Below are 20,215 nucleotides of genomic sequence, written 5' to 3'. Positions count from 1 at the left end.
GATAAAAAAAAAAGGCCCACATGAGTGCTGGCTCTCTAAAAAGTGGGAAAGCGTCAGCCAAAATTGGGGAGCAAATGTCTTGATACCTCCCTCTTAAAAGAAGACAAGTCATAGGAAGTCGGAAATACAGATGCAGGCAGGGAGTTCAAGAGTTTACCAGTGAAAAGGATGAATGATTGAGAGTACTGGTTAACTTTTGCATTAGAGAGTTGGACAGAATAGGGATGAGAGGAAGAAGAAATCCTTGTGCAGCGAGGCCGCAGGAGGAGGGGAGGCATGCAGTTAGCAAGATCAGTAGACCAGTTAGCATGAAAATAGCGATAAAAGATAGAAACAGATGCAACATTTCGGCAGTAAGAAAGAGGCTGAAGACAGTTAGTCAGAGGAGGGGAGTTGATGAGACGAAAAGCTTTAGATTCCACCCTATCTAGTAAAACTGTGTGACTGGAAACCCCCTAAACATGCGAAGAGTACTCCATACAAGGTCAGATAAGGCCCTTATACAGAGTAAGCAGTTGGAGGGGGTGAGAAAAACTGGCAGAGACACCTCAGAACACCTAACTTCATAGAAGCTGTTTTAGCAAGAGATGAGATGTGAGGTTTCCAGTTAAGATTATGAGCAAAGGACAGACCAAGGATATTCATTGTAGAAGAGGAAGACAATTGAGTGTCATTGAAGAAGAGGGGATAGTTGTCTGGAAGGTTGTGTCGAGTTGATAGATGGAGGAATTGAGTTTTTGAGGCATTGAAAACTACTAGATTTTCTCTGCCCCAATCGGAAATCTTAGAAAGATCGGAAGTCAGGCGTTCTTTGGTGTCCCTGCGTCATCTATTGACTTCCTGAAGGGTTGGTCATCTCTGAAAGGATGTGGAAAGATGTAAGGTGGTATCATCAGTGTAGGAGTGGATAGGGCAAGAAGTTTGGTTAAGGTCATTAACTCTTATGTTCCAGTGATTAAACTATTTTCCAATATCCCATGACGGGTAAAAATGGTAAACCTAGAAATTGTCAGAAGACTGTTTGAATACTAACAATTATTTTCTCATGGTTATTCTGAATACAATGATGTAATTTCTAGCTGGATGTGACCTCTGAAAGTTTAGTTATTGCCTTATCAAGGATTCCTCCTCCGCCCGCTGTGTGATCCGTCAAGCAGAAACAGCTCGGTGAGCGATGACACCGCGCAAACTCTCTCTCTCTCTCTCTCTCTCTCTCTCTCTCTCTCTCTCTCTCTCTCTCTCTCTCTCTCTCTCTCTCTCTCTCTCTCTCTCTCTCTCTCTCTCTCTCTCTCTCTCTCTCTCTCATCTTGGAAAAGAAATTGTACACTTCCAATGAGAGAGAGAGAATATTCTTTCACCCTTTTCATATCAAGTTTCAAGCAAATAGCATGTAGGTATCATCTCTCTCTCTCTCTCTCTCTCTCTCTCTCTCTCTCTCTCTCTCTCTCTCTCTCTCTCTCTCTCTCTCTCTCTCTCTCTCTCTCTCTCTCTCTCTCTCTCTCTCTCTCTCTCTCTCTCTCTCTCTCTCACACACACACACACACACACACACACACACACACACACACACACACACACACACACACACAGAGCAATCATCTCTAATTCTACAGTTACCATTGCCTAAGAGTAACCAAGGTGGGAAAGGAGCTGGTAATGTTTGTCCCGTCTCCATATAGTCATGTTAACTGTTGATTAGCAAAATAATGTCCAGGGAAGGTAAATATAAACTGTAGCCTGCGTTTGAGCCATCAGCTGGTTTGTTTACATCTGAGCAACATGGCGGCCGTGAACTCGAAAGATGAATCAGACTTCACAGGATTTCAAGGAATAATGGAGAAGAGCGCTTATGTGAAGAAAATTCTGGAGTTGGAAGGTAAAATTGAAAAACTGTTTGAAAAGTATGGGGCCTGGAAACGAGTTATGACAATGTAAAGAAAGACTGTGCCGATATGAAGAAGGAAAATGAAGCACTGAAAGAGGAAGTTAAGCTAATTAAAGTGAATTGCAAAAATGTGGAGAATCTCTAGGAAAAGTGATGGAGAAGCAGGCTGAATGGAAAAAAGTCAGGAAGTGGAAAGAAAGGAGGTAAATTACAAAGTTGCAAGTCTGGAAAAGGAAATCAAAGAGTCTGGGAGAAAACTTTGGGCCTTGCTGAAATTATAGATCAACAGATCATAGAAGAGAAGATTGCTGAGAAAGTGGTGAAGGTTATTAAGTCAAATGAGACATTGGTGAGGGAAACTGTAGACAAAAAGAGATGTGTGGTGATATTTGGTGTGGAGGAGGATAAGACACCGAGTAAAATGGAGAGAGAAAAACATAAAAAGGTGATAAATAATATCATTAATGTGGTGCAGGAGGAGGAAAAGACCTAGTACAAGAAATAGAGGACTTCCATAGAATTGGAAAGTTCACAAGAGAAGGTATGAGGCCAATAAGAATCAAACTTAAGTCACAAAAGGATGTAGATGAATTGGTGGAGAAGTCATGGAGGCTAGCCCAGCAGGAAACAACAAGGAAGATTTGGTTGAGAAGAGATCTCGGTGAAAAGGAAAGAGAAATGTTAAATGAGTTGAGAAAGGAGGCTTTGAAAAAATGAAGAGAGGACAGAAGAGGAGAAGAAAGAGTTTTTCTGGAGAATCTTGGATATGAGACTGAGGAAGTGGTTCATAACCCAGAAAAGTACAGCAAGAAAGGACTAAAGAAACTTTATGAGCGGAATGTAATGTATTCCAACATAAATGGAGTGATATCGGGATTTTAGAACTCAACGATTACTTGAGGGACAAGAACCCAGATATTGTGGGTCTTACTGAAACAAAACTGAGAGAGGAGAAGACCTGATGATGGTTGGAGAAGGAAATATAATGTTTGGAAAAGAAATAGAGTAGGTAAGATGGGAGGAGGAGTGATGTTGCTGGTTAAAAAGATATAAAGGTGGATCAAGTGAAAGAAGGTATGGGAAAGGCAGAAGTGCTAAAGATCAGAGCAGAAACTAATGAAGGAAAAAGAGGCACTACATAGTGGTGTACGTACCACCTAAGACAAATGCATGGTCAGTACAGGAATATGAAGAAATGATAAGTGATACAGGAACATGTCTGGAAGAAATGTTGGGTGGCTGTGAACGAACTATAATGATGGGAGATTTTAATTGTAAAGAGGTGTGTTGGGAGGACTGGTCAATGGAAGGATCAGAGACAACATGGGAAATACACTATTGACACTGGCAATGGAAAATGTGTTAACTCAGTGGGTCAAAGAAGATACTAGGTTTGGAGGAGAGGGAGCATCGTCAAGACTGGACTTGGTCTTTAGTACAGAGCCAATGGTCATTGAGGAGATGAGGGTGGAGTGCCCTTTAGCAAAGAGTGATCATGCAGTTTTGGAGTTCAAGGTGATAGACGAAGAGAAATCTAGAAGAAATGAAGAATATAAAGTGGGAAGATGGAATTATGCCAAGACAGATTTTGGAAACCTAAAGAAATTCTTTCAAGAGACAAATTGGATGAAATTCAAGAGTGCTAAGGAGCAAATGAAAAGTGGAAGGAATTTATAAAAATATACAAAGAAGGTGAGAAAAATTTGTACCAATAAGACAACATAGAGAAGTTGGAAAGCAGGACTGGTTTAACGATAGATGTGAAAAGGCTAGAACAAGAAAAGAGGATGCATGGAAGAGGTGGAGAAGGAAAAGACGGATTAAGCAGTGGGAAAGTTACAAAAGAGCAAGAAATGAATATGTGTTGATTAGAAGAGAAGAAAGAAAGAAACAAGAAAAGGATATAATTGATAAATGTAAAGACCAACCAAGGCTTTTTACAGACATGTGAACAACAACATCAAAAATAGAGAAAGTATTGAAAGTTTAGAAGTAAATGGAGTATGCAGTGAAGATCCCAGGAAATGGCAGAGGCTATGAATGGATGCTTTCGGAAGGTATTCACAAAGGAGACTGCTTTTGACAAACCACTGGTAATGGAACAGAAAGGGATTATGAAGGAGTTTCAAGTAACTGTGGAGGAGATCAAGAACATGATGGGGAGTTTAGAAGTGAGAAAAGCTGTGGGACCTGATGGGGTATCAGGATGGATTTTAAGAGAATGCAGGGAGCAATTGGCAGAAAAAGTTTGTGAAGTAATTGATGCCTCATTAAGGGAAGGTGTAGTGCCCCAAGACTGGAAAAGAGCTAACATTGTCCCAATCTATAAATCAGGTAACAAGAGAGACCCATTGAACTATAGACCAGTGTCACTTACAAGTGTGGTAGCTAAGATGTGTGAGAGGGTGGTGAAGAATAGATGGACAGACTTCTTGGAGAAAAATGACATACTTTGTGAGTGTCAATTTGGTTTTAGAAAAGGGCGTTCATGCACGACAAACCTGATATGTTACTATTCGAGGGTGATAGATGTAATACAGGAAAGAGATGGTTGGGCTGATGGAATATATCTGGATTTAAAAAAGGCCTTTGATAAGGTACCACACGGAGACTGATCTGGAAACTTGAAATGGTAGGAGGAGTGCATGGCAGTTTACTAAAATGGATGGAAGACTTTTTGGTAGGAAGAGAAATGAGAACAATAATTAAGGACAGACCATCAGAATGGGGATTGGTGGAGAGTGGAGTTCCACAGGGATCAGTGTTGGCACCAGTAATGTTCGCGGTCTACATAAATGACATGGTGGATGGGGTGTCCAGTTATGTGAGCCTATTTGCAGACGATGCAAAATTGTTAAGAAAAGTGAGATGTGACAAAGATTGCGAACTACTCCAGGAAGACTTGGACAGAATATGGAAATGGAGCTGTACATGGCAAATGGAGTTCAACACGACAAAATGCAAGAAAATAGAGTTTGGCAAGAGTGAAAGAAGAATCAGGAGTATGTACAAGATAGGAAATGAAGACATAAAACCAGTCATGAAGAAAAAGACCTTGGGGTGACAATTACCAATGACCTATCGCCAGAGAGACATATAAACAAAATAATTGGAGAAGTATTGAACTTATTGAGGAACATAAGAGTGGCGTTCGTATATTTAGATGAAGAAATGATGAAGAAAATAATTACTGCAATGATAAGACCGAGGCTTGAATATGCAACAATACAGTGGGCTCGAACTTAAAGAAACACATAAGGAAACTAGAGAAAGTACAGAGGGCTGCAACGAAAATGGTGCCTGACTTAAGAGATTTGACTTATGAAGACAGACTGAAAAGAATGCAACTTCCGACCCTGGAAAACAGAAGAGAAAGGGAGACCTGATAGCAATATACAGAGTGATGATTGGCATGGAAAAATGGATAGGGAAGATCTGTGTATGTGGAATGAAAGAATGTCGAGAGGGCATGGGAAAAACTAAAATGGCCACTTATAGGAGAGATGTGAAAAATATAGCTTCCCTCATAGAAGGGTGGAAGCATGGAATAGTTTAGACGTGGAAGTGGTCAACGCAAGGAATATTCATGATTTTAAGAAAAAGCTGGACATTAATAGATATGGAGACGGGACAACACGAGCATAGCTCTTTTCCGTTACAATTAGGTAAATACAATTAGGTAAATACACACACACACACACACACACACACACACACACACACACACACACACACACACACACACACACACACACACACACACACACACACACACACTTAAAGAAACACATAAGGAAACTAGAGAAAGTACAGAGGGCTGCAACAAAAATGGTGCCTGACTTAAGAGATTTGACTTATGAAGACAGACTGAAAAGAATGCAACTTCCGACCCTGGAAAACAGAAGAGAAAGGGGAGACCTGATAGCAATATACAGAGTGATGATTGGCATGGAAAAAATGGATAGGGAAGATCTGTGTATGTGGAATGAAAGAATGTCGAGAGGGCATGGGAAAAACTAAAATGGCCACTTATAGGAGAGATGTGAAAAATATAGCTTCCCTCATAGAAGGGTGGAAGCATGGAATAGTTTAGACGTGGAAGTGGTCAACGCAAGGAATATTCATGATTTTAAGAAAAAGCTGGACATTAATAGATATGGAGACGGGACAACACGAGCATAGCTCTTTTCCCGTATGTTACAATTAGGTAAATACAATTAGGTAACACACACACACACACACACACACACACACACACACACACACACACACACACACACACACACACACACACACACACACACAACAAGGATGGTACCAGGACTCAGGGAGTTAGACTATGAGGAAAGACTGAGGAAGCTGGGGCTGACCACATTAGAAGAGAGAAGAACAAGAGGAGACATGACAACTATGTATAAATTGGTGAACAAGATTGACATACTGGATAGAGAGTTGATAAAGGTGACCACAAGTAATCATCTCCGAGGACATGGAAAAAAGCTAATAAAGGACATCTGTCTAAATGACGTGAGAAAATACAGTTTCCCGCATCGTAGCAATGATAAGGGGAATAAACTGAGCAGTCATGTCGTTGATGCGGTGTGTGTCAATCAGATGAAAGAGAGATATGACAGGAATGGACAAGGAGACAGGACACAGAGAGCTTAGCTCGGGCCCTGTAATACACAAATAGGTAAATACACACACACACACACACACCGTCGCTGTCGCTGAGAGAGGACGGCTCGTCTCCGGCTGCAGATGGGAAGAAGTGAAAATACCTATGGTGTTACAGGGCCCGGGTACCTCTGAGTTAGTGTCCTGTTGATGTCCTATTGTCGCATAGTGTTGAAAGTTAGGGATATGGAGAGTGGTCCTTGAGAGGAGAGTGTGGGCAGTGATTGTTTTGGCCGTAATCAGCTAACGATAGCAAACATGGCGGCTACCCCTAGGCAACCCAAGGATTTTGAAGGTTTTGTAACTACTCCAAGAGGACTGGAGAAATTAGATATGGATGCAAGAATCCAGGCACTGGAAAGTAAGTTCCTAAACATTTTGTCCATAGAAGAAAAACTGGATAGAGTTCTAGCCGAGAATGATTCGTTCAGAAAAGAGATCTATTTGTTAACGATAGCAAATAAAGAGCTATTGAAGGAAAAAGTAGAGATGGATAAGGAAAACCAACAATTAAGGAAACAATGTGAAGAGATGAAGGCTAAACTCCTAGGAATGGAGATGAAAATATCCGAAGGGGACTTGAGGAAGGAGGAATGCCTTAATCTAATTGATGCCAGGATGAAAGAAGTGAACCATGAACATCAGGAGGTACAAAGGTCCTTTAGGGAGATAGTGAAAAAGCAGGAAAAGGAAAATAAAGTGATTACGCAGAGTGAAATGGTAAAGGCACTAAAGGAAAATGAGTATGTGGTGAGAGATATTGCTGAAAAGAAAAAAATGTGTGATCATAACAGGATTGAGGGAGGAAACTAACAGAAACTGGCAGGATAGAAGGAATAAGGAAAATGACAGGATTCAGTCTTTACTGAATAAGATCTCTGTGGAGGAAGAGGACCTATATGCTGAGGTAGAAGAAAGTGTGAGACTGGGAGCTTTTGAGGAAGGCAAGAATACACCATTAAAATTGAAATGAAAGTCTCAGGTGGCAGCTGAGGCCTTGTTGAGGAGGGCTTGGAAACTTAAGGACTCTGAGGAAATCAAAACAATTTACATAAGAAGAAATATGTCACAGGATGAGCGAATGAAAATTAAAGAGGTTGTAACTGAAGTGAAAGAGAGGAATGATGAAAGAAAAAAGGAGGAAAAGACCAAGTTTTTTTGGAGGATAAGAAATGGGAGGTTAAAGAAGTGGTGGATAAAACAGGCGGAATAGACATTACATAGAAGAAAGAGACTAGGAATGGAATACAAGTGGCTTACATGAATATAGATGGATTTCTGTTTAAGAGGCTAGAATGTATGGATTACCTAAGAAATAATGAACCGGACATAATGTGTGTAGTGGAAACAAAGCTAAGGCCCGAAATAAAACTAGACTGGTTTGTTGTAAAACACTACAAAGTATGGAGAAATGATAGAAAAAATAAAGGAGGTGGTGGTATAATGGTTCTTACTAAGGAAGATCTGATAGTGAAGGAGTTTAATTATAATAAGAGAAATGAGGAAGTGATAAGTATACTTATAACAGATGGCAAGAGGGACATTAATATTATAACAGTATACATACCACCCAGAACCAATGCTTGGGAATTTGAACAGTACCAAATGGTGATGAGAAATACTCTAGACAGAATGGAGCAAGAACTCATCAGAAAGGATAGAGTGATGATAGTTGGAGACTTTAATTGTAAAGAAATAGTGTGGGAAGACTACGAAGTGGTGAACGGTGGTGAGTGGGCAGAGGAATTGTTAAAGGTAGCAACAAATAACTTGATGACACAGTGGGTGAGATCACCAACAAAGTGCAGGGGACAAGATGTTGCAGCAAGGTTGGATTTGGTATTTACCAGGGCATCTCTAAAGAGGAAATTGAACATAAATGTCCCTTGGGAGAAGCGATCATGATGTCCTAAGCTTTGAGCTGGATACGGAATTAAGCAGAATAAGATTGTGGAACAGGAGGAAAAATTAAATTATATTAGGGCAAATTATAACCATATAAGGGAGTTCTTCAATGAAATTGACTGGTCCGTGGTATACCAGGAAAGGGATATGCAATTGAAATACGATAAATTTATGGATTTGTATAACTCTGCTGTGAAAAAGTTTGTGCCATATTACAGAAAGAGGACTTTAAATAATAAACAGTGGTTTAATAGAAATTGTGAAGAAGCAAAAATGAACAAAGAAAAGGCATGGAAGAAACTTAAGAAAAACAGTGATGTATTATCAAGAGAAGTTTACAAAACAGCAAGGAATAGATATGTTGAAGTAAGGAGAACAGCACAGAAGGAATATGAATAGAGGGTGGTGGAAAACTGTGATAGTGACCCAAAATGTTTTACAAATTCATAAATGGAAAACTAAATAAAAGGAGGCAATAGAAAAGGTAAAAACGGGAAGAAGTATATGAAGATGCTGGAGATATAGCTGAAATTTTGAACGACAACTTTTGCAAAGTGTTTACAAAGGAGGAGCATTTTATGGGAGGAAGGCCTACGGAAATAAAGCAAATGCAGGACATCATGGTTACTAAGGAAGATGTAAGGAAAATTATAAGCAATCTGAATATTAATAAATCAATGGGGCCTGATGACATATCTGGGAGGTTGTTAAATGAATGTAAGGATCAATTGTTGAACCCCGTATTTGATATTGTGGAAACCTCCATACGAACAGGATTAGTTCCGAAAGAGTGGAAAAGAGCTCACATTGTGCCTATATATAAGAATGGTAGTAGAATGGAACCGCTAAATTATAGACCAGTATCGTTGACTAGTATATTGTGCAAGGTATGTGAAGACGTAATTAAAGCTAAGTGGAGTGAGTATCTAGAAAGTGAAAACATTCTGAGTGAAAGGCAGTTTGGTTTCAAAAAAGGAAGATCGTGCGTATCCAATTTATTATGTTTTTATTCAAGAGTGACTGACATACTACAACATAGAGGGATGGGTGGATGCTATCTACCTGGACTTGAGAAAGGCCTTTGATAAAGTACCACACAATAGACTGATGTGAAAACTAAAGATGATTGGAGGAGTAAATGATAAACTGGCAAAATGGATGGAGAATTACTTAATGGGAAGAGAAATGAGAACAGTGGTGAGAGGAAGGAAGTCCGAGTGGAAGAAGCTAACCAGTGGAGTTCCACAAGTGTCAGTGCTGGGTCCCATCATGTTTTTGATTTATGTTAATGATATGCCAGTAGGAATTGACAGTTACATGAACATGTTTGCGGACGATACTAAAATTATGAGGAGAGTAAAGAATGTGGAAGATTGTAACAAGTTACAGGAAGATCTTGATAAAATATATGAGTGGAGTAAAGAGTGGCAGATGGAATTTAATATAGACAAGACCCATGTTATGAAAATGGGAGGAAGTAGATACAGACCAAACAGGTATTACAGGCTGGGTGATGAGAAAATTAAAGAGACCAATGAGGAGAAAGACTTAGGAGTAACCGTGCAAAACACCTTGTCACCAGAGAAACACATTAACAAGATTTTTTGGAAAACATACAACATGCTTCAAAATATTGGCCTTGCATTCCACTACCTAGATGAAGGAATGATGAAGAAGATACTATGTACCTTAATAAGACCCCAGCTAGAATATGCAGCATGTGTCTGGTCACCGCATATGAAGAAAAATGTGAAGAAGGTGGAAAGGGTACAGAGGCTGGCAACAAGAATGGTACCAGGACTCAGGAAGTTAGACTATGAGGAAAGACTGAGGAAGCTGGGGCTGACCACATTAAAAGAGAGAAGAAAAAGAGGAGACATGATAACTATGTATAAATTGGTGAACAAGATTGACATACTGGATAGAGAGTTGATAAAGGTGACCACAAGTAATCATCTCCGAGGACATGGAAAAAAAGCTAATAAAGGACATCTGTCTAAATGACGTGAGAAAATACAGTTTCCCGCACCGTAGCATTGATAAGTGGAATAAACTGAGCAGTGATGTCGTTGATGCGGTGTGTGTCAATCAGATGAAAGAGAGATATGACAGGAATGGACAAGGAGACAGGACACAGAGAGCTTAGCCCGGGCTCTGTAATACACAAATAGGTAAATACACACACACACACACACACACACACACACACACACACACACACACAGGCTATGCGAAACTGTGCAGAGTCATTAAACAAAAAGAGGATTGTGAAATACTACAGGAAGACTTAAACAAGATCTGGAAATGGAGCAAAAATGGAGATGGAATTCAAGGCTATGAAACTGTGCAGAGTCATTAAACAAAAGAGGATTGTGAAATACAAAAGACCATGATCATGGCAAAAATGGAGATGGGGACAAAAATGGAAATGGGAAAAAGTGAAAGACGACCAGTGGGAATCTATAAGATGGGAGATGGAGTAGAACTAGAAAAAGTAAAAAAGGAAAAGGACTTGGGAGTGACAATGGAAGAAAATAATCAACCGCTAAGCCATATTGATAGAATTTTCAGAATGACGTATAATTTGTTAAGGAATATTGGAGTAGCATTTCACTATATGTACAAGGAAATGATGAAGAAATTGATAAGTACTAAAGTAAGACCTAGATTGGAATATGCAGGAGTTGTGTGGACTCCCCATAAAAAGAAACACATAAGAAAATTAGAGACTACAAAAAATGGCTACAAGAATGGTTCCAGAATTTAAAGGGATGACATATGAGGAGAGACTAAAGGCTATGGATCTACCAACCTTGGAGCAGAGAAGAGAGAGAGGGGATCTGATACACGTTTATAAATTGATTAACAGAATGGATGAAGTGGATAATGAGAAACTGATCCTGAGAGAAGAATATGACTTTAAAAGCACAAGATCGCATAGTAAGAAACTAAGGAAGGGACGATGTCTGAGAGATGTTAAAAAATTTAGTTTCCCGCAAAGATGTATTGAGACGTGGAACAGTTTGAGTGAGGAAGTGGTGTCAGCAAAGAGTGTACATAGTTTTAAAGAAAAATTGGATAAGTGTAGATATGGAGACGGGACCACACGAGCATAAAGCACAGGCCCTGTAAAACTACAACTAGGTAGATACAACTAGGTAAATACACACACACACACAAGGCCGAGTCTTCACTACTGCTGTCTTTGCTTTCTTCAGTTTCTTCCTCATAATCTGTGTCACTGTAGTTTAGGCTTAGAAGCACTGCTAAATAAAAATTATGTCTTGTTCCATAGTGAGTTATGAACTGAGACATAACATAACATAACATAAATAATAGGATAACAAAGGGCCACCAGGGCCCATCTAGGTTATCCTGTATCAGTCGCACAGCGACCTCGTCATCAGTACTTAAAGATACACTTACAAGTACACAATACATTATATACTAATTCTAAATATTTGGCCCATTAACAGGGCTAAGTCCTGCAGTGAAATCCTCTACAATTTGTGGTCCCCATACATGGGGATCATGTCTTGTTTAACTATAGTAAATTTCTTATAAAACTATCATGCAGTGCTATACATAATTATAAATCTAATAAATTTAAGTGCTTATCTAATCTGTTTTAAACATTGTCAAACTAGTGCTATTTACAACCGTCTCTGGCAATGCATTCCAGAAGTCTACCACCCTATGACTAAAGAAATATTTTCTTATATCTAACCTGCAGCCTTGCTTTCTAATCTTCCTGCCATGATTTCTAGTCCTATTTCCCTCCTCTAAGGTAAAGAAAGATCTCACATCTATGTAGTTTGTATCTGAGAACATTTTAAATAACTCTATCATATCCCTCTTATACATCTCCTCTCAAATGAAAACATGTTTAATTCCTTTAATCTATCTCTATACTCCAGGCGCTTTAATGCTGGTATCATCCTAGTTGCTCTTCTCTGAACTGCTTCTAACATGTTGATATCCTGCCTATAGTGGGGTGACCAGGCCTGTATGCAATACTCTAAATGGGGCCTAACATAGGAATTATATAAGCTACGCACCACTTCCTTACTTTTATAACTAACATTTCTATTTATAAAACCCAGGATCCTATTTGCCCTATTTCTTGCTTCTAAACATTGCTTTGAAAATTTCATAGTCCTGTCTATCACTACTCCTAAATCCTTTCCTTCCTCTACTGCCTCTAGCCAACATCCCTCCATCTCATAGTTAAAGTTTGTGTTGTCTTTACCTAAATGCATAACCTGACACTTTTTAGAATTAAACTCCATCTGCCACCTGTCTGCCCATGCTATCAGCCTGTCCAGGTCTCGTTGTATTCTGTAATTGTCCTTTTCACCCTGTACTGCACATGCTATCTTAGTATCATCTGCAAACTTTGATACTTTGCTACTAATTCCTATATCTAAATCGTTAATGTACACCAAGAAAAGAAGAGGTCCTAGCACTGATCCTTGGGGTACCCACTAACCACTTCCTTCCACTCAGACATTGCCCCATTTAATACTACTCTCTGTTTCCTATCAGAAAGCCATTCACTAATCCAATCAACTAACCTACCCCCTATCCCATGTAGTCTCAATTTGTACACTAGCCTCCTATGCGGTACCTTATCAAACGCCTTGCTAAAATCTAGATATATAACATCTATGCTATTTCCATCATCTAACTCCTTGGTAATATATTCTAAGATATCGAGCAAATTTGTAAGACAGGACCTCCCTGATCTAAAGCCATGTTGGGTATCTCTAATTAATCTATTCTCATTTAAATGCTCCCAAATACTACCCTTAATGATTTTCTCTAGTATCTTACATACTATACTAGTTAAACTGATCGGTCTATAATTATTCGCATCATCCTTTCTACCTTTTTAAATATTGGAATAACATTAACTAACTTCCAGTCCTGAGGTATCTCAGCAAACCTAAGTGATCTTTCAAAGATTAACTTAAGTGCTTCAGAAATACTGTCTACACCCTCCTTAAGTACTCTGGCATGTAGCTCATCAGGACCACTAGCTTTCCTATCGTCTAGTTCAAGAATAAATTTCCTAATAATTCCCGGTTTTATATCAATATTTTCTAAAGCTCTTAAACTACTCGTCGCACTGTTTGTAACAGGATTTCCTATTCTTTCCTAGTAAATACTGAAGAAAATTGTTCATTCAATAATTCTACTATGTCTTCATTTTGATCCACTACTACACCATCTTTTCTGAGTGGTCCAATCCTATCCTTATTTCTTTTATCACTGACCTTGTAATAACTATATAATTTTTGGGATCTTTACTCCCAGCTCTAGCTAGTTTTATCTCTGCCTGCCTTTTACTTTTTTATAACCTTACTCAAATCATCTCTGACCTGTCTGTACCTAATCAAATCTACATCTTCCCACTTTTCTGCAACTCTCTGTATGCCCTCTTCTCTCTGATCTGGCTACCTATCTCATGAGTCCACCATAATGGCTTCCTGTTTCTCTGCCTTATATCTTTGTAAGGGATACACTGCATCACTATACCCTTTACTACAACCTTAAAAATATCCCACATCTCCTGTGCAGTTTTATTTCCAAAACTATCTTCCCAGTTTACCTCTCCTAATAACTGACGTAACCTACCATAATTGCCTTTCTGATAGTTTGGGACTCTAGTCTTATTCACTATATTATCCCTACTGGAATTAATGATAAATCTAATTATATGATGGTCACTGTTTGCTAAAGTCTCTCCTACCTCAACTTCCTTTAAACAATGCTCAATATTTGTTAGTACTATGTCTAAAACCTTCCTCCCTAGTAGGTTTATCTACCATCTGCACTAAATAGTTATCCTGAAAACTTTCCATAAACTTATTTTCACTAGCATCTCCTACCATCCTCTCCCAGTTTACTGACTTAAGATTAAAATCCCTAAGATAATTGTCTGACTAGTACACCCCTATTTATCTCATCTACCATAAGGTTGTCTACCTCTGCTGACTGGTTAGGTGGTCTATAAAAGCTCCTACTCTAATAACCTTACTTTTGTTTACTCTAACATCCAGCCATAAGGACTCTACTCTGTTATCTACCTTAATACCATTAACCTGACTGGAAATGAAGGATTTTTTACATAAATAACTACTCCTCCACCTATCCTACCAATTCTCTGGTGTAAATACATAATGTATCCATCTACTTCATATTCTTTCCTATTTTCCTAAACTTTTCCTCATTTACCCATGCCTCTGTGACACATACAACATCTAAGTCCTCCTCAACTATATAACTAGATAACTCGTCCTTCTTGTTCCTAAGACTCCTGGCATTTACATAAAACATTTAAGTCCTGCTACCTTCCTAGATGCTGTCTCCTTATTTGGAATCCTAATCTTATTCTCTCCTATTTGCACCTGGAAATCTTTCCTAATCTTTTCACTATCTCTGTTTATCCTATCTAATTTATGTCTAGCATCTTTCTTCTGGAATGCATTTGCTACCTCACCCCCTACACTCCATCCCAACTCCTCCTCCAGACATCCACTCAGCACATCCACACCCTTCCTACTCAGATGCACACCATCCCTAGCATACAAATCCCTTCGCCCATAGAACCTATCCCATACATCCACAAAGCTGACACCCACATCCTTACACATCCTTTTACCCGATCATTCACACCAATGGCTCTAGACAACCATTCCCTGCTAACATACACACGAGGCAAGATTCCTGACACTACACACCTCCTACCACTCTCCCTTATCTTGCCTAACATTTCCGAAATCTTGCCACTAACTCCTCCGACCCACCTGCTCTGACATCGTTCCCACCTACGTGCAAAACTACTATACCCTCCCTCTCCATCCCCTCAACCCTCTTCTGCACCTCCTCACTCACTGCCTTCACACCTGCACCAGGCATACACACGTTCGTCCTCCTATCCCTGTCTTTCCCACAGAAAGTGCTATCTAAATACCTAACCTGAGAGTCACCCACCACACACACCTGAGGTGTGCTAGGCACAACCATCCTCCTCCTCTCCTCTACCCCCTTCTTTCTCCTTTCACTCACCACAACCACTTCACTCACTCCACTCTCACTCTCACTCTCCCCTTCCCCCTCCCCCTCCAACAAACCGAACCTATTTTCACACTCAACAGGTTTAGTCCTCCTCCTTCAACTCAAAGATGAGAACTTCGTTTGCACTTTTCCCCTCACTTAGCTTTCTGATTTCCTCTTGCAATTCTCGGTGCTCAAGAGAAAGAACTAAATTCTCGCTCTTGAGCCTACACACCATACACTCAGAAAAGTCAACGACCTTCCTGTCATGCCCACACATCTCACACACAACAAACTCTCCCAATCCCATCTCAACACTCTTTCACGCACTCAATCACACTCTGATATACCTCAGTAGCTACTGCTATACTAATTTACAATCTGTTAACTCACAAACAAATAAAAATACTTGATGATGGCGGGGTGGAGGAACTGCGGTGGTGGGGAGGCCTAAGTGAGGTCAACTAATCCTCTTTCAAGGTCAACTTGACGGTTACAAGCCTAGTCTCCTCGCTCTACCACAATACTTTTAACTCACAAACACTGATTCTAACCACTATTTTACTTTAATCTAACACTTGCAGTACACACTTTCACTTCACTAACACTCAAAAGCACCACACACAGACACCAAGCACAAACACCACTCGCTAACTATAAAAACCACAGCCAAAAACGGAGCGCACACACAACACGTCCACTAGCCACCGCAGCTACTCCCTGCGACGTCCCTTCGCTCTTATCAGGGTGCTTTTGACACGGCGGGTCACTGGTGTTGCCAAGTGTGGATCTCAGAATGGGAGAATAGCTTCGTTACCCCTAAATATACAGAGCTAGTGGCAACACTACGGGTGGAAAAAGAAGCCAGATACTTCCACTTACCATCTGACTCGAGAAACCGCGTGTGGAGCTCAAACATGAGGCGCGAAAATTCTTGATTACGGGAACGAACGCCGTCGCTACGGACGCACTGATGCAATCGTTCCTATATGATCGCCAGAACATAAGGGTTAATGAATAATAGAAAGAGAGTGGGTGACAGGACAGAACCCTGAGGAACTCCACTATTAATAGATTTAGGAGAGGAACAGTGGCCGTCTACCACAGCAGCAATAGAACAGTCAGAAAGGAAACTTAAGATAAAGGTGCAGAGAAGGATAGAAGCCGTAGGAGGACAGTTTTGAAATAAAAGCTTTATGCCAGACATATGAAAAGCTTTTGATATGTCTAATGCTACAGCAAAAGTTTCACCAAAATCTTTAAAAGTGGATGACCAAGACTCAGTAAAGAAAGCCAGAAGATCACCAGTAGAGCGACCTTGACGGAAACCATACTGGCAATCAGACAGAAGATTGTGAAGTGACAGATGTTTGAGAATCTTCCTATTCAGGATAGATTCAAAAACTTTAGACAAGGAAGAGATTAAAGCTATAGGACAGTAGTTTGAGGGATTGGAACAGTGACCCTTTTTAGGAACAGGCTGAATGTAGGCAAACTTCCAGCAGGAAGGAAAGTAGAAGTAGATAGACAAACTTGGAAGAGTGGCCAGGCAAGGTGCAAGCACGGAAGCACAGTTTTTGAGAATAATAGGAGGGACCCCATCAGGACCATAAGCCTTCCGAGGGTTTAGGCCAGTGAGGGCATGGAAAACATCATTACGAAGAATTTTAATTGTAGACATGAAATAGTCAGAGGGAGAAGGAGAGGGAGGGACAAACCCCAAATCATCCAAGGTGGAGTTGTGAGCAAAGGTTTGAGAGAAGAGTTCAGCTTTAGAGACAGAAGAGATGGCAGTGGTGCCATCAGGATGAAATAAAGGTGTGTTCCAGTGATCTTGAAGGTGATACCGATAGGAGTTGCAAGTAGTTCCTGGCAGGTCCAATCATACCGGGACGGTTTTGAGTGAGGAGCCAGAACCAGTCAGCCCACCCAGATTTAACTTTCATTTTGATTTTGTGCCATCAAACTTTATAAGGAGCTTAGCAGGTTCATGTATGCCAATGTGTTTTTGTTGGAATTTGGTGCCGTCTTGCTTGTCATGGTTTTCATGTACCTGTTACCAAATTAAAGTTGATAAATTTGTTTTTATATCATATTGTTCTCCATTTGACTTCAAATTTACTGATACTCAAAAGTGATGATATGGTGTTGCCCTGCCAAGGTAGAATATCAAACATTCACCCCCATAACCTATAATGGGGTCCCATGACCCTTCTTCCTTACTTGTCGTTTTCATGTCATGGAGCATGTAAAAGGTCCTTGAATTCTTTATTTTGGGCATGGAGAACTCATGGAAAAGTCATGGAAAACGTTTTGTAACCAAGGGAAAGAACCCTGTTTAATGTAAGGTTCACAGCACCCTCTGAACTAGTGCTATTAGAACTCTCTGGGAGTAATTTATTGTTTCGGTAGGTGTCTACTACCTCCTCCTGTACCTACATGTCACCATGATACCTAGATTCTAGGTGGTTACACCAAAAAATGTGCTTGGTTGGTGATATGGGCCCTAATATGGGTACCACTATAAATAAAATTGCCTGCACTACTAATGGGCGGAAGCTGAACAGCGCTTCCTACATATGCTTTTCAAGTATGTCTACAAGTGCTATAAGTCGTAACATTAGAAAAAAAAAATATATATATATATATAAATAAAAAAATAATCTCCACGAATTGAAAAAAAGTAATTTTTCATCATAATTTACTAAATCTTGACCACAGCATGCCATTAAGCTGTAGCTTAGTTGATTCATTATGAGAGTTATGTGGATAGTGTTGGAAGGTTCACTTAATCGAGGTTCAGAATAACAGGATTAAATTTTTTGAGTGATTACTGTTCTTCCTGTTATACCTTTTTATTCAGCAGACCATTAAGATGTCTTTACCACACATCTTTCACCTCCATGTGAACAAGAAGAACTGTATCCACTTTTTGTTCTTACAGTTATGTTCCAAAACAACTCCTTATCCTACGGAATTTTCCACTAAGCTTCCTATCTTATTTCTTTATGTACTTTCCTTTGACTTTTTTTTATCAGTTCATTCATTTTCCTATTCCTAAGTTTATACTCAGTCATCTACTTCACTTTCATTTCCAGTGGCACATTCTTTTCCATAATTTTTCTCATAAAGTTTTTTCTTTAACATGATCTTAATTTTAACAATTCACTGTGTGCTTCTTTCTCTTTATCACATCCGAGGTTTCTGTTGTCTTTAGATATTTTAAACACCTCATTTGATCACTCTCCAACTGTCATCATAACTTCTCTCAGTCCATTCTTTCAGTAAGAAACACATATCTTCCCTATACCAGAATTCCTATCTTGTTCCTATTTGTCTCTTATTTGCATTGTGATTACAACAAGATATTACCTGGAGTTTTTGAACATTCATCTCAGTGCCTCAAAAATATCCAAAACATATTTCTATAGATTTTTTCAGACTCTTCTATCCACCTTTCTTGTCATTCTCTTTCCTTGTGCACCAGTGGACCATTTTATGTTTGAGGATGTTTGCTTTGAGCAATGTCTTCTCTGCACGTGTCCCTCAAGTCAAATATCCTAATCTTTTTCTTTCATTACATCACCTATTGAATCACTTTCAACCTTTCCATTCATTCTCCAACTGCAACAACCCTTCTCCCTCTTCCAATATTTCTGAGGCATTCATATATGCTATTATAGACTGTAGAGACAAAATATAAAATTAAGTTTATAAGTTGTGGCTTATTTCAAACACTAACCCTGAACATTGTATCATCATCTCAGGACTCAGGTATTAGCCAGCTATCTGCAGGCGGTCCTGACACCCGTAGCAATGATGTGGTGGATGACAAACATGCTGAAGACACCAATGGCATCCTATCTGGCCGGTCATCAAGTGTATCCTCCCCTACACACCGTCAACTCTCGCTCTTGTCAGATTCATCCAGGAATGGCCTGGACACTCTTACTGATGATGATTTGGGTAGAGGTATTTGTTTATTCTGCTTTTTATTTTATTTTTACTGCATGATGTTTATGGGAGATTTGTTTGCATTTGTGTTCATCCTTCTAGGTTGCAGACAGCCCTTTTTTTTGCAAGTTTTATTTTCTACATTGAAAGATTCTTTTTATTTATTTATTTTTCAGTGCTTTCATATGTTTGATTATATTATTTATTTTATAAAACAATGTCTGTCATGATGTAAAAAGTATTCTGTGGGAGTTTTTGCTGAAATCTGCACACCATTTAATTTAACTATTAACATTTTTACACTTGGAAATATATGAAATTGCCCTCTTATAATTTTTAAAATTTTATTCATTTATTTTTTTTATTAACTTCTTTAATTTTATTTATTATATTTATTAATTGATGAATGAATTAATGAATTTAGTTATTTTATTTTGTTTTGTTCTTTTTGTGTTTTGTGTTACACAAATAAAATAATGAAAGCTTAGTTAACATTTCCATGTATAACTGCAACATAAAAATGGCTGGATTTGTCACTACATGTTCCCACATTTATGGTTGGTACTCCAGGTAAAAGAGTGTATTAAGGGTTGCAACCAAGAAAAAAAGATGGTTTTGTAACACTGGTTTAAAGGCTTTGGTAGTAAGTACTTTGAGCATTATACACTTAATATTATACTAGATTATAGAATTTTATTTTGCATCTTCATTGAGAATGTAATTGTCATTTATATA

General features: G+C 39.1%; 1 protein-coding gene across 3 annotated transcripts in view; it reads left to right on the top strand.

Annotated features, from left to right (window-relative positions):
• The window catches only part of LOC123514387 (CLIP-associating protein 2-like), a 60,076-nt gene that overhangs the window by 29,742 nt on the left and 10,119 nt on the right, over positions 1 to 20,215 (top strand). For 2 of the 3 annotated variants that reach the window (XM_045272286.1, XM_045272285.1), the window contains exon 5: positions 19,294 to 19,498. In XM_045272286.1, the coding sequence (XP_045128221.1) occupies positions 19,294 to 19,498 (205 nt within the window). The remainder of the gene's footprint in view (positions 1 to 19,293; positions 19,499 to 20,215) is intronic. The other variant, XM_045272287.1, reaches the window with a different exon arrangement.

This window comes from Portunus trituberculatus, chromosome 37, assembly GCF_017591435.1.
Source record: "Portunus trituberculatus isolate SZX2019 chromosome 37, ASM1759143v1, whole genome shotgun sequence".
Classification (NCBI taxonomy): Eukaryota; Metazoa; Arthropoda; class Malacostraca; order Decapoda; family Portunidae; genus Portunus; species Portunus trituberculatus.
Note: the sequence above shows the minus strand (reverse complement) of the source record. Positions and strands in the feature narration are given on the sequence as shown.